The sequence below is a fragment of the Pipistrellus kuhlii genome, unplaced genomic scaffold, assembly GCF_014108245.1.
Source record: "Pipistrellus kuhlii isolate mPipKuh1 unplaced genomic scaffold, mPipKuh1.p scaffold_m20_p_4, whole genome shotgun sequence".
In the NCBI taxonomy this organism is placed as follows: Eukaryota; Metazoa; Chordata; class Mammalia; order Chiroptera; family Vespertilionidae; genus Pipistrellus; species Pipistrellus kuhlii.
Window position 1 is genome coordinate 74,052,992 of NW_023425540.1, and position 15,270 is coordinate 74,068,261.

General features: G+C 53.7%; 1 protein-coding gene across 7 annotated transcripts in view; it reads left to right on the forward strand.

The window, feature by feature from the left end:
• The window catches only part of RCC1L (RCC1 like), a 30,683-nt gene extending 19,885 nt beyond the window's left edge, over nucleotides 1-10,798 (forward strand). The window contains exons 10-12 of one of the 7 annotated variants that reach the window (XM_045571211.1): nucleotides 1,891-1,976; nucleotides 7,099-7,192; nucleotides 10,681-10,793. In XM_045571211.1, the coding sequence (XP_045427167.1) occupies nucleotides 1,891-1,976; nucleotides 7,099-7,176 (164 nt within the window). In that variant the 3' untranslated portion in view covers nucleotides 7,177-7,192; nucleotides 10,681-10,793. Of the gene's footprint in view, nucleotides 1-295; nucleotides 375-1,890; nucleotides 1,977-7,098; nucleotides 8,015-10,680 lie in introns of those variants that run through there. The other 6 variants (XM_036409293.2, XM_045571210.1, XM_045571212.1 and 3 more) reach the window with 6 other exon arrangements.
• The last annotated feature ends 4,472 nt before the right edge of the window (nucleotides 10,799-15,270 follow it).

Sequence of the window (15,270 nt, forward strand, 5' to 3'; positions counted from 1 at the left end):
ATCCCACTGCCTGACCAAGCCCAAACCCCAATCTGACCCAGGAACGTGGGATGGCAAGGAGCAGATGTGTAAGACTGTCCGTGGTTTCGTGGAAGTAAATCTGCCCAATTTCTCCAAAGTGCTGGGGGAGAGAATGATCAAAGGGAAGGCTGAAACGGAGACGTTTGCAAAGGTTTGCCAAATGACACAGCCATAACATATCCAGTTACTCTGCAGACTTCTAGAGTGTGTGCTTTTCTTGATTACATCTCCTGTTCCACCGCAGTGACTGTTGGTTCAATTTGTTCCTCTTTAGTTGACTTGAATCATCAGACTGTATTAATTTCATTTCATTTTGTGATTCTCAAGCAGATTCCCTATTTCCTTGTCTCATGGTAAGTAATTGGTTGTTTTTTTTAAACATCTGGCTGGGACAGTCAGTTCGGGTCATTCTTGTTTGTGTGCTCTGGCCCCACGCTATGTGAGGACTGCTCCAGATGATCACCATTTGGAATTGTCGGAGCTCCAGGCTTTGGGGCTTCAGTGCGGACGTTGGGGCTAGTGGTCGAAGTCTTGCCCGACTGTGTGTATTAAAGCACCAGGTGGCAGCAGCGCTGATGGGTGAAGGATCCGTTACTGCCCCTCAGGCAGAGTCAGCCACTTCTATTTGCAAATGAACCTAGTTCCTGTGAGTTTTTTTTTAAAGCTACTTCAACTTAGTAAGAGTCATTGTGGACTAATTCTGGAGGTGTCAGTGATCTATTTTCCAGATTGTTCTAAGGCTTACACTATGTTCGAAGCCACATACTTGGAAACCCACATGAAGTGACTGTTTTCTGTTTGGTGTAACCCGTGTGGCCATTTTGGGTCACACTGAAATGAAATCCCCTATAAAGCTTCCCCCCAAGTGCCAGTTACTGTCCTTCAGTAGAGAGAGCATCAGAGTTTGTGTTTCTCCCCTGACTGTGTGCCCAGCGTTTGCATATGACCAGCTGGGAGTTGGGATTGGTTGGTTTACCCTGAAGTCTTAACAGTTTGGGACCAGACTGAATTGTTCTGTTAAACACGTAAAATCTGAGGCTGGAGGACCAAGGGTGTTGGACAGACCAGAGGAGCTCTGACAGCTTGTAACGAAAGGATTCCTTATTTAACCAGCCCAGATTATTTTAGTCCTGGCTTTCCCATGCCTTTTCTACTTCTGCTTGCCAGATGTGGGGGAGCTAAATAGGGCCGCTGGGCCAGGGAGTGCCCATAGCTGATGGGGATGGAAGTCAGCACTGAGCTGTGGGAGGCTGCCCTGCCATGTCTGGGCCCTCTCCCGGAGGTTGCAGTCCCCTGGGCTTTCTCTGTAACAGCCTCTCGGTCCTTTTCCTTGTTGGTACTGTCAGTGGGTGAGCATGTGTTTATTGGTTTGATCATTTATCTCTAACTGTTCAACTAGTCCCATGAGGACAGGAACCAAGCATGTGTAGTCACTGTCCTAGCCCTGGCCCATAGAGGTACCCAGTCACCATTGTCGCTTGACTGAATATTCCTGGCATGTGGAAACCCAGACAAGGAATGGCAGTCATCCTTTGAGGATGCTCGTATTTCAGGACATAGTTGTTTGTGTGAGAGCCCCTCCCCCCCCTGGGGTGCTAGCTGAGAGGTCTGTGCGGAGCCTCCTTGGCCCTCTGCTCCACGCACATACGCGTCTCCCACCCGATGGACACTGTGAACCTGGCTGGGACATGGTTTGGTATGGGGCAGCATACTTTCCCTTCAAGAGGAAGCATTTCTTGTCTGGTAGAAGTTGAAGTTTAACATTGGACTCTGTACCAGGTTCTGGAACGCCTGTTCTCATGATCCTTCCTCTTGGAGACTTGCCCTTGGCCTAGTCCCAACCAAGCCACCATTTTCCTTTCTTTGCAGACAAAGGAGAGCTGTTTGTTTGGGGCAAAAACATCCGAGGCTGCCTGGGAATTGGCCGCATGGAAGACCAGTATTTCCCATGGAGGGTAAGACTGGGTTGGGCGGGTTTGCGGGCAGGCCCAGAGGGCAGATTCACCTGATGTGGTAGCAATGCCCAGCACCGGGTCGCCAGGACTGCCTCCCCCACTTCCGGGTCCCAGCTGCCCTCCTCCTGCTCTGTGACATCTGGTGAGGCCGCTCAGGTGAGGGTCCAGAGCCAGCGCCCAGCACCAACTTTTCTGGCTGTGGGCTCATTGCCTTTGCTCTTTCCTGTGGCCTGTTGAGTGAGCAGTGGGAGGAATGGCCTGTGTGGGTCCACCCCTTGGTGCTCTGTAAGAGCCTCCTCGGAGGCTGTCCTTGGGGATGTGGAGCAGGAAACAGAAGCACGCCTCAGAGGAGCAAGCTGCAGGCCGGGTGCCGGGGGCTCTGATGCTGACAGGGAGAGGTTTGAAATGGAGAAGTTGGCATTCCAGGGGCTGTTTGCAGAGGCCTGTGCCGAGGAATGTTTACAGTGAATTTAAAAGAAAGCCGGATGTTTAATATTTAGAATGCCTTACCACAGGCACCAAAGTGAAAAAATGAAGGTTTTTCTTAGGGGGAGGATGCAATTAGACAAAAAGACTCATTTGAAAATTAAAGGAGAAAAAGTTCTTTCTTCAATTGTAGTTTATCTTAGTGTTGTTTACTAGGTTTTTTAAATTCTAAAAAAAGCTACTTTTTTGAATACAGAACATATGTCCTTGTTCAGAGTGAGGTATGAAAGATCAGTTTCCCATGTCTTACCCCAGAGGCAGCCACCAGAATTGGTGTCTGCTGTTCCCTCCAGAGACAGGCGCTGCTGCCTATGGAAGTGCGTGCGTACGCGTGCATGCGCGAGCAGCACATGTCTAAGTATTTAACAAGTTTGATTTTGGTAATGTGCTTTGAAATTGTGTAAAGTATCTTTTGAAAGCACATGTAAAAATGCAAAAGGAGTGAAGTAAGGTTTGTCCAGAACTCGCTGCAGAATGTTTTGCGGCTCTTTGTTACTTTAGGGGCTCATTTCCACAGTCCCCTCCTTGGCTGCCGCCTCTCCTGTCCCTGAGAGCTTGGCAGGCTCTGGCTCCTTTATAAAGAGCAGGTGCGGTTTCTAAGAGGACAGGCCAAAACAGAGACTTTACACTTGTTAGGAAACTGGTGTGGCCCAGAGTTGTCCCTGAGGTGGCTGGGGCTCCCTCTCGTTCCCTGAGCTAGGAAATGCCATCATGTGTGAGGAATGGAGAGGCAGGTGACGGGCAGTGGATGGTACCGCAGGTAATGGAATACCGATAATGTGATTTAAACACCTACTTTTTTTCCTGGTAGTTCCTTACTGTCCTCTCTCGAACCCCACCTTCCTGCGGGGAGGCATAGGAAACAGGAAAGCACCTGGGGTTTGGGCGAATGACTGCTGGGATGAGGGGCTCCTCCCCTGCCTCCACTTCCTCCAGGTCAGAGTGAAGATGTAGGACAGCCCTAAACTGAGACTGAAATCTAGCATGTTCCTTACTGAGATGGCTGGGCAAGGCCTCGGGCCGGCAGTGAAGCTGGAAGGAGCAGGCTGCTAGGGCGGACACCACTGCCACTCAGACCAGACACCCCTTCATTGACTCATCACCCATCAAACCTCCCTTTGGGACTGTCATTCTCTGCATCTGTACCATCAGCAAAAGGACACGTGGCTCCTTTCTTGCCAAACCGTCGTCCTCCTCCTTGTACATTTGTTGAGCCCTGTTTGTGGATGGGTTAAGGAGAGAGCTTGAAGAATGGTGATGAGATAAGAGTGGCTTTCCACTCTGCAAGCTTGAGGTGCAAGGCTGAGGCTTGGGACAAAGGTGGTGGCAGGAACCAGGTTTTGGATCAACCAAGCTGGATTCCTTAAATATTCAATTTGACTGTTGTTGGGTAGCTGGACCTTGCTCCTGTCTCTCCTCTTGTATTCACTTAGAAAAAAAATTACAGGATATTTTTAATCTTTAATACACTGAACTTTGTTATTAATCTTCAGATGGGGCTGTGTAACATCATTTAAAAAGTATTCCAAGAAAGAAAAAGAAAGTAAAGTTTTATTTATAGCTCCTACAAGGCACTAATTGTTCTTGGACTCCCAGAACCTGGGCTTCCCTCAGTTTGTAGGCCCATGTAGTGACATCAGAGCCACCTGATTTAAACCTTGCGAAGCTTTCCAGGATGTTTTCCTGCTGCAGGCTGTGCTGCCCCTTCTGGTCAGTACCAGGTTGAGTTTGGGAGCACAGGCTGGGAAGTCCTCTGCCTGAAGGCCGCCTTCTCTTATGGCCGCCTCGGGGGAGAGGTGCGCTGTGGCAGCTGGGTGCTCTGGGGCAGTGTCTCCTTGCCGGTTGAGCTCCTTTCCTTTCTCAGCTGCTCGCTTATGCCAAGAAGGAATTTTCAGAAGCAGCCAAGTGGGGAACAGCAAGTCTGCTGGGCCCGGCCACTGCCCAGGGTCAGTGCCCTCCGCCTTCCTGTCTTTCACCGGCTGGGCGCTTGTTTTAGGAACATGTCATTGTGGGGAGAGATGTTGCTAAACTGAGTTCGCTCAAACTTTTCCCTCACTTAGGCTAAAGGTGCTTTTGGTTTTTCGAACTGTTTCCATTTGCAGTAATGTTTTGAGTGTAAACTGGTTTAGAATAGAAGCTCCTTTTAACCTTGACAAGGGCAAAAATAAAAGATGGCTGAGGGCATTCTTCTTCTGGACTCGGTTCAGAGACAGACTGCGAGTGACTGCTTACCATTGAGCCACCGAGAGGTGAGCCTCCGAGGCCAGGCCACAGTCCCGGCGAGTAAACAAGACCAGTGGTCTGCTCTGCATTGTAACCAATGGCCAGAGCACTGGGGGAACAAGGACAGAGGTGCGTGAATGCAGCAGCGGGGCTGCAGGTTAGTGTGGAGAGGGTACTTCCCCGCCCACAGCGGTCAGGGAGATGTGCGCTAATGGCCTGGGGTTGCTAAGAGTTCACCTGGGCCCGGTCACCACAGAGGCATTGCCTGGCCAGCCTGGAATGCTTTCCGCATCTGCGAGCCTTTGCGATGAGCTGGGCACTGCTGCTTGTTTGTTTAGTGATTTCTCTAATAGGCTTTGCCAAAGACGTTTGTTTAGGGAGGGGAGGTGGGAAGCACAACATGGTTACTAGCGTCCGTTTGTTTGTGGCCAGGAGCCCTAATGGACTTGTCTCCCCACGCTACAGGCGCCAAGCTGCAGGGTCGGCACTGCCGCCTCTGGGCTTTTAGGCCAGGCCATCTGGAGTAGGCCTTTCCCTCTTATGCCCAGTAAACTCCACAGGCTGTTACAGATCCCCTTTCCAGCTGTCACACTGCCCACCCCGCCAGGATGGCGGGATTCGGATCTGGTCAGAAAAGCAGCGTGGTGTCGTAGCTGAGGAGTAAGTGGTACAGGTGCAGTCTTAAAACTTGCCATCTCGCTGAAACCGGTTTGGTTCAGTGGATAGAGCGTCGGCCTGCGGACGAAAGGTCCCGGGTTCGATTTCTGTCAAGGGCATGTACCTTGGTTGCAGGCACATCCCCGGCAGGGGGTGTGCAGGAGGCAGCTGATTGATGATTCTCTCTCATCGATGTTTCTAACTCTCTATCCCTCTCTCTTCCTCTGTAAAAAAAATCAATAAATGTGGCATTTGCTTCTCATTGCACCAAGAACCTCTGGAAGGACAATTAGAAACCAATCAAAAGTGGTTTCCACATCAGGGAAGGTTAGGGAATGAGGCAGATCATAGTGGTAGTAAAAGGTACTTAATGTCTTTTTATTCTTTTTCATTAAATGTTATTTTATATTGTAGCTATGTGAATGTATTTCCTATTAAAAATAATAATAGAAAAGTGCCCCTTTTCCGGAGAACTGGGGTGGCCATGTGGGTATGGAAGTCCTTGATTAGTGCCACCCATTTCCAAGGCCAGGCTGTGAACAATGAGTCATTTTAAAGGAAAACAGGAAAGATATGTACACATATAATACCTTAATTAAAAAAAAAAAAAAAGCTGAAACCAGTTTGGCTCAGTGGATAGAGCATCCGTCTGCGGACTGAAAGGTCCCAGGTTCAATTCCGGTCAAGGGCATGTACCTTGGTTGCGGGCATATCCCCCGTGCGGGGTGTGCAGAGGGCGGCTGGTCCATGTTTCTCTCTCATCGATGTTTCTAGCTCTCTATCCCTCTCTCTTCCTCCCTGTAAAAATACAATTAAAAAAAAAAAAAAAAAGGCAAACAGGCAGGACCTGGCCAGTGTAGCTAAGTGGTTTGAGTGTTAGCCTATGCACCAAAGGGTTGCAGTTTAATTCCCGGTCAAGGGCACATACCTGGATTGCAGGTTCCATGTTGCACATGTGGGAGGCAGCCAATTGATGTCTCTCTCACATCAATGTTTCCCCCTCTCTCTCCCCTAATCCCCCTCCTTCCCTTCTACTCTCTAAAACAAAATCAATAGAAAAAATATCCTTGGGTAAGGATGAACCAAAATAGAGACAAATGGAAGCCTCCATATCCCAGGAGGCTGCTGTTTTGAGAGTTGGGCCTTCCTGTGATGGTGTTGTCAGCGTGGATGGGCAGTGTCGGCAGGACTGCTGGCCAGGCCTTGGGCACCTTCTGAGACACAGCTTCCCTTCTCAAGAGTGACAGGACTCAATGAGGCTAGAGCTGGAGGCAAAGTGGGTAAGGACCCGGGGCCAGGGGCCTGGTCCCAAAGGGGACCAGAGAGCAGGAGAAAGGGTTTTTTCAGGCACTCGAGTGAGCCACGTGGTGACCACTAGGAAAGGTACTGAACACTTGGCTGGAGGCAAGTGTTGCCCTCTGGTGGGGTCATACTCACAGGGGACTAACCTCTCTGTGGGATGTCACTCAGGGTTCGTGCTTGTGCCAAGTGGCCTCTTGGGGGCTGGACAGTAACGCCCACTGCTGACCGGGTGGGGAGTTGGGATGGCCCTTTCCTTGGTGATTGCATTTGCTCGCCCAGCAGACCTGCCAGGTACGTTGTAGATGTCCCCATTTATCACCCAGAGGAGGGAGCCAAGGCTCAGAGGCTAAGTCACCTACTAAGATGCAGGGCCCGGATCAGGCCCAGCTGGGGCCACCAAGCCTGTCCCCCAGTTGGCCATTCCCCTCATCGTGTGCTGGCTCTTGTTTTTCAGGTGACAATGCCGGGGGAGCCCGTGGATGTGGCCTGTGGTGTGGATCACATGGTGACTCTGGCCAAATCATTCATCTGAATCTCTGCTGACCCAGGTGAGCCTGCCCTGGCCTCAGAACCACTGGATTGCTCAGCAGAGGCAGCCAGCGGGGTTCTGATGGGGCTCAGAGGGGACCAGAGCCCCCCATGAAGTGTGACTCTCTCTCCTAAGCCCTTGGGAGGTGCAAACTGAAGTCCGGAGACATGGTGCCCGCTCTGGTGAGACCTGCCAATGCAGCACATCACGGCCCTTTGTCGGGCTGGTCTGCAGGAAGACGGCCCAGGGCTGTGCGGCCAGCATGGAGAGGATCTTTACAATGTCCTGGCTCTTTCCTGGGAGCACAGGACGGCCTCTGGTGTCACGTCTGGCCCAAGAAACTGGTCTTAAGAAATCTTCCCTCATGATGTGCATTTTGTCTGATATTGAAAGGAGATTGACAGCACAGTGCTCAGGAGGCTTCTGCAGAGCTGTGGTGAGTGTGCGTGTGCGTGTGTGTTTGCGAGTGCCCAGCCTGACTGCAGGACCCGGGCTTGCTTTGGCCTAGGGTTTTCATTCAGGTCCCTCCGCCCAAAGTGGACCCTGAAAGCCAGCTTGCTGGTGGGACACATGCAGAAATCCTTTGCTTGGATTGGGGTTCTCCCTGAAAAGACAATGGGCACCAGCTCAGCACCCCATGGGCTCCTGGCTGTCAGCACCTCGTAACCATTCTCACAGCCTGGCTGGGAGAAGTGGAGGAGCCACCAGGGAAGATCGAGGCCAGATTCCTGGGGCTGAGGGCTCTGAACATCCCGCCAAAGCTGGCTGCAGTGCCAGTCTTGGAGAAGAGTCAGAAGTTGTGGAAAACAAAGTAATGTCTTATTCTTTAAAAAGATCTTTTGGAATAAAGTCTATTTTCTGCATTTTTTATTCTTAAGAGCTGGAGAGGTCTTTTATTTTACTTGATCATTTATAGAGATTAGCTTTCAAAAACAAGGCATTTGATAGAGGCTACTAAATGCCAGTTTAACCATGCAGTCTGCTGGGGGACATACCCTCTCAGATGGTCTTTGTTGTAGCACCCAGCACTGGTCCCCACGAGGCAGCCTTCACCCCAGGACCTGTCCTACCCTGCGATGAGACCCCAGGGGCTTAACCCTTCTCCAAGCCCCAAACAACTAATGAATGAATAAGTGGAACAAATTGATGTTTCTCTCCCTCCCTCTCTCAAATCAATGAATAAATTAGAAATCCCAGTCCTACTTGGTTTGGTTCAGTGGGTAGAGCCAAAGGACTGAAGGGTCCTGGTTTTGATTCCGGTCAAGGGCACCTACCTCAGTTGCAGTCTCAATCCCAGGCCAAGTTGGTGCGTGTGAGGGAGGCAACCAGTCAGTGTGTCTCTCACATGGATGCTTCTCTGTCTCTCCCCCTCCCACACTCTCTCAAAATCAATGGAGCCGGCTGTTGTGGCTCTCCGGATGAGCATCAACGTACGAACTAGGAGGTCACACACAGTTCGATTCCCGATCAGGGCACATGTCTGTGTTGTGGGCTCAGTCTTGGTAGGGGGCATGCAGGATGCAGCCAATCAATCATTGATGTTTCTGTCTCTCCCTCTACTTCCCCCGAAAAAAAAAAAAAAGAAAAAAAAAAAGGAAAAATATTCTTAGGTGAGTATTAAACAAAAAATTCCAGGCCTGTATGGTTCAGTGGTTAACCTGTGCACCAAAGGGTTGTGGGCTTATCAGTTAAGGGCACTTACCTGGGTTGCAGGTTTGATCCCTGGCCCAGTTGGGGTGAGTGCAAAAGGCAACCAATATCTATCTCTCTCCCTCTCTCCCCCTCCTCTCCCCTTTTACTCTAAAAATCAATGGGGGGAGGGTGAGAATCAATGGAGCTGGTGACCCAGATGAATCTGATGTCTGGGCCTGAGCTCCACAGTAGCCAGAGCTTCCTTGGGCTCAGGTGCACGGGTGCTCCAGCCCCCATCTCCACTCCCTTCTCCAGTGCTCTTCTGTAGGGGAGGTAGGTGAGAATGGGTCAGTGGGCCGAGGGCCCGGCAGCATGGCTCAGTGGTTGAGTGTCAACCTATGAACCAGGAGGTCACAGTTTGATTCCTGGTCGGGCATTGCGTGGGTTATGGGCTCAATCCCCAATTCACTGTGCAGGAGGCAGCCAATCAGTGGTTCTCTCTCATTGATGTTTCTCTCTCTTCCTCTCCTTTCCTCTCTGAAATCAATAAAAAAATATTTTAAAAAATATAACCTTGGGTGAGGATTAACATCAACAACATCCTGGCCTTTCACACAAGCCTTGCTATTGAACATGGAGCAGCAGCAGCCGAGGTTAAACTTGAGCCGGAGACCATGTCGGAGCACTAGCTGTGCTTTTCTCAGATCTTGGGCCACACGGAGGTGCATGCTCAGCAGTCAAGTTTAAAAGGATAAATCCAGACTGGTGTCACCTCCTCACACCAGGCATTGATGTGTTGCTAGAAAGGCCGGCAGGTGGGCTGAAGCTGGTGGTGGGGAGGCTGCCCCTGCGGGAGCAGAGAAATATCTTCTATCCCATGGGAAGCACAATGCAGCTGAGGTGCCAGGCGACCAGGGAACACGGGCCATGACCATCAGACAATGCCCGGTTGGAGTCCACCGTGGAGCTGGAAACAAGTTCAGATTCATGGCCTTAGGATGTCCCACAGCTGCAGCTGTCGACCCACATTGCACGTGAGAATACTGCGGGTGACGCAGAGGCCTGAGGGGAATGTCTCCGTGCCCCTGGGCACCCACCGCACTCCAGGCCCTGCCAGTGCCGGGACGCAGTGGTGAGGAGGGGTCTGTTCCAGCATGTGCGTCTGGGGCCTGGCTGCCCCTGGTCGACCTCCAAGTGAGGCCACCTGCCCCCGGAGCTGCCCAGGACGGGGAGTTCATGACAGCCGTGGGCAGACTGTACCTTCACCCCGGCTTCTCAACCCCTGGCTGGACCAGGGGGGTCCTCTGAGGAGGCTCTTTTTCTTTCTTTTTGATGTACCACATTGGTTACTCACTCACCAGCTGATGAATATGTCGGCTGGTTCCACTTCTGTGCTATTGTGAATAATGCCAACACATTCATGTGTCAGTTTTATGTTGGCCCAGCTGGTGTTTTTTTTGTTTTTAACATTTCCACACAAACATTTAAAAAAAATATATATATATTTTATTGATTTTTTTACAGAGAGGAAGGGAGAGGGAGAGCTAGAAACGTCGATGAGAGAGAAACATTGACCAGTTGCCTCTTGCACACCCCCTACCGGGGATGTGCCTGCAACCAAGGTACATGCCATTAACCAGAATCGAACCCAGGACCTTTCAGTCTGCAGACCGACGCTCTACCACTGAGCCAAACGGGTTTCGGCCCACACAAACATTTGTGTGAATGTTTTCAAATTTCCAATGTGTGGAATTGAGGCATTCATTTAATTTTTAACTTTGACATTTTATCATGTAAACCGTCACACACTGTAATCTTGAGTTCCAAGACACTGAGTATTTCTCTTCCTGAATCCAGTGTGGCTGTTCCCCACAGGTCGGCTGGGAGCTCCCTGCTCTTCCACAGGCCTCTTCCCCATCCCAGCCCGCTGCCCCGGGCTCTCCAGGGCGCAGACGGGGCTGCAGGCCCAGCAGACAGCTTCGGCTGGTTCAGCTCGGGTAGAGCTCTTGGAAAAACATCTCAAAGGAAGTACTCCACTACCACCCTTCGCAAGGCAAGGACCTCCGTGTTCCTCCCTTCATCTCACTCCCCCTCCTCCTCCGTGCTGAGCTTCACCAAGTTTACAGGAACCTTCTTTAACTGCAAAGAGCGGTCAAATAACTCGCATTTCTTTCTTGGCCCTCCTTCATGTTGTGCATCCACACCTGTTGTATTTTCTACCAGTCCTTTTTTCAAAAAATGGAGATGGAAGTAGCATCACATAAACCATTTTATGTTTCTGGTCTCCAGATACCCCTCTGGAGCCATGACATCCACGGGGACTCTTCAATGTCCCCATACTCTCCAGCCGGCTGCACAGGCCTCCCTCCCTCCCCTTCCTCACCGTCACGGTCACCCAGGCAGTGCCAGGCCTGGGCCCGGAGCTGGGGACCCAGATGAGTCTGATGTCCGGGCCTGAGCTCCACAGTAGCCAGAGGTTCCCTGGGCTCGGGGGGTCCTCCAGCCCCATCGCCAGTGCTGCTGCTCCTGTGGGGGAGGTGGTGGGGACTGGGGTCGACTCTGCCTGCCCTCCATGGAAAACATCAGAGAGGACAGGGTGAAGGGTGTCCAAGTCCCAGGACCTGCTGGTCTCAGGCCTCCTGCCAACAGGGCAAGAGCCAAATGTCAGCGCACCTGAGGGGGGGGGGGGGCGCGATGCGGATCCTCCCCATCACAAGCAGGGCCCTGACCTGCCCCGACCCCCAGGCCCACCTCTGCCAGAGGCCTGGGGACGCATGGTGGGTGTTGCAGCCAGTCTCCGAGATGGCCCATGATCTTGGCCTCTTGGTTTTCACACCTTTGTGTGGTCTCCTGTGTCAAATCAGCGGGGTGAGGAGTGTGATGGGGCGTGGGCTCTGAGGCTAGGGGAGATACATTGGCCTTGGCCCTTAAATCCTGTGCTCCGAGGGAAGCCAGGCACCACCCGGTGAAGACACTGGGGCAGTCCCACGGGGAGACGCGTGGAGCGGATCGGGGGCCTCTTGCCAACCCAGCCGTGCGAAGGAACCGCCGTGGAAGGGATCCTCCATCCCAGCCAAACCTCAGCTGCGGCCTCACGAGGGGCTGGGCCGGACTGCCCAACGCTCCCGAGTTCCCACCCACAGAAACCGTGGCGACAGACAACCATTTCAACCGTTAAGTGGGGGGCAACTTCACTCCGCAGCACCCGGTAGCTAACACACCCCTCTCCTCTGGGGGCCGTTCCCTCTCCGGTTCCTGCTTCCTCCCAGCCCCTGGCCGGCGCCCCCCGGGCCGCGGTATGGAGAAAGGGGAGAGGACTGGTGGCCCTGGATCCGAACAAAGACAGCTGTCAGCCGACATCATTGTTTTCTCCATTTTAATTAACACTTTACAAAGTACAAAATATACTGTCTTTTTTGGGGAACATTAGGTACGTTTTTCTCTCCGTCATACAGTACATGAATCCCGAGGGTTCTTTTTCCTTCAACAAAGTCAGCGTGAGGGGCTGCCCACTTCTCCCCTCACCCAGGGCCAGGTGCCACGGCTACTGCTGGTGACCTGGGCATGCCAGGGAGGGCTAGGTGCCCCAAGATGAGGCCCCAGGCAGGCGGAGGCCCTCAGAGCCCCACTGTGCATCAGCATCCACGCACCCATCTTGGGATAACGGAAATGATTTTGGCATAGAGTAACAGAGGGCTTGTCCACTGCCCCCACCCCTGTTTTGGAGCCAACCCTGCTCAGTTCTTCCTGGACCATTTTCCAAATATAAATAGGTAAACTGAGGAAACGCAATGAGCGCGGTCTCTGTCTTGGGATCTGAATTTGGCCTGTTTCTCACCTTCCCGCTCCCCTGACTCCTGGTCTCCAACGGTGCTGGTGGCCCTTCCCGAAGGACCTCACAGGCACGGGCCCAGCACCCACTGCTCCCCCTGTGAGACCGGCCTCAGGGCTCGATGCTTCTGGCCCAGGCTTTCCGGCTGGCTGTGCGGACAGAGTCCCTGCAGGGGCCACCTCTGCCCCAGCCACAGGGCAGTGCCAACAAAGCCACGTGGCCTGGGCAGCCCTGCCAGGTCTGCCTGCACCCCCTCCGCATGCGGCCACAGGTCAGAATGCTACCGAGGCCTCAAAACACCGAGTGAGGCAGCCCTTTAGCTCACGTTTGAACTCTGACCCGTGCTCTCACACACAATAATGTGTATGACACAGCAGACGCACACATCATGTGTAAGTGCAAACGTGTGGCTGTGCACAGACCAGTGTCCTGACTCACAGCCTCCCATCTCCTTGAACCAAGACCACACACTCCCTCACCACCAGGCTGCCCACGGTGCCACGGGCCAGGCCATCCCCGGTGCCATGAGCCCCAAGGACAAGCAGCTGCCTTAGCCAACAGCCCCGTCTTCACCTTCCCAACACAGCAGGCTCCACAGGAGGGTGCGAACGTGAAAGCTGAAGGACACAGCCCACCCCGTCTTCCCTCCACGACCTATAGCAAACGGCATGACAGACAATTAAGGTGTCCTTTGGCTGCCTCTAATTTGAAAATGAAAAACAAAACAAAAAAAACTAACCAAACCTGGGACGAGCTCTGAGACCCAGCTACACCAGGGCTCCACTCTGCTGGCGCCAGCCCCGGCGGCCTCCGAACGGAGGGCTCCTCGGCACGGCAGCCGGAGGCCTGAAAAGCCAGGCTTCCCATCCTCTTGCCCTAAGCCAGTGGTCGGCAAACTGGCTCATGAGCCGCGGTTTGTTGCTCTGTTGACTAATTGAGTTTGCCGACCACTGCCCTAAGCTCCTCTCAAGCTGACCACCAGTTCCATGGCTCCCCAGCCCTGACTGACAGCGGCACAGATACATTGGGGGTGTTTTCTTCCTACTCCGGAAGTGGCACTGCTCAGGGCTGGCGTGCTCTGCTGTCAACGGGAAGAGAGAACGCCAACGTCGCTCTCTTAGCTGGGCTGTGAAGGGCCCGTGTCCCACATCCGCATCCAGAGGCTCAGAGAGGCGGCCAGGTGGCCGGGGGAAACATGGCCAGGAGGGCCCAGGGTGGGCAGGCAGGCTTATCACCGATGATCAGGCAGATGGTGCTCTCGGCTTGAACACCGGCCTGGCCCCTCCCAGCTCTGACTTCCAGGGCATTCTGTCACCTCAGAGGGACAAGCCCCATCAGACTTCACTGGTCCCCGGGCTCCTTTCCTGCCCACCAGGGGCCTGGAGGGGGGAGAATGCTGGTGCTGGGGGGCTCTCAAGCCCTTGAATCTTGGGGAGGGGAGGTCTGCATGCCTCGCCAGCTTGGATGTGTACCCTGAGCTGAGGGCAGTGGCCTGGTGGCACCTCCTGCAGGGCTCTGAGACTCCCGGGGAGGAAGAAGGTGCAGAGCTGGCACCGCCCGGCTTTGCTGGGTCAGGACTGGGGCCTGAGGGGGCAGGAGTTTCCCAGGAGCCAGGGGAGCCCGGGCTGAGGATGGAGCAGAGGCAGGCTTTCACAGCTGTGTTCGAGGGAGGAGGAGTGGTCATGGTGCCCTCGCCCTCACTCTCCTCACTGTGGCGTATGGTGGGGGTGGGGTGGGCAAGGGGCGAGGGTGGCATTTAGACAGTTTGAGCTTTTCTTTCCAGGGAGAGGCACCAAAGCAGACACGGGACCTGCCTGCTCCCCCTGAGGCAGCTTTGCCCACAAGCCCAGCTTCCCTGCCTGCTGCATGCCCACCTGCCAGAGCCAAGAAACCCTCAGGGCCACCTCTATGGCCAGCCTGGGCACATGCCCCCTCTAGGGAGAGCTGGGAGGGAGGAGAGCCGGGAGGGGGGCGAGCAGCTGGCCACTGGGGGGAAATGCTCACTCCCACGCCCCAATGCTGTGGACACCGAACCAGACCCTGCTAACCACAGGCACGCACACCCGAGGACCCGCCCGCCCGGCCTCCGTGGCCTCTTCACACAGCAGGGCCGGACTGGGAAATAACGGGCGGGTTTCCGGGTGGAAGGTGGGTGCCCCACCCCCTCCCCGGCACACATCCAGGCACACACAGGGCCGTGCTCAGTTGGACAGGGCCAGCCCAGGAGGCTTCTCTCTAAGCTGCAGGTGAGACCAACCAGGTGAGCCGGCAGCATGAACGAAGCCATGCGAGGGGGTCAGGCCTGGGTGGAGACTCGGGGTGACCATCCAGCAGGCGGGCCGAGCTGGGAAGGGGGCTGTTCTGTTCACCGCCTCCCCTCTGGGCTCTACCACCTTGAAATTCAAGGGCGTCCGGGGTCTTGGCCATGGAGATGGGAGCTCAGGAAGGGGCAGAACCCAGCTTCCAAGAAAGAAGGGGGAGAAACCCTCGATGCCCCCTCTGGGGCTCAGCCCCTGGGCTGCTGGTTTTGTTTTTCTGTCAAGTCAGGGCTGAGGCAGCGGCCGGCTTCTCGCAGTCGTATTGCCTATATACTTGAATTAAAAATACACGGTGGCTCAAACGTGCCTGTGTGC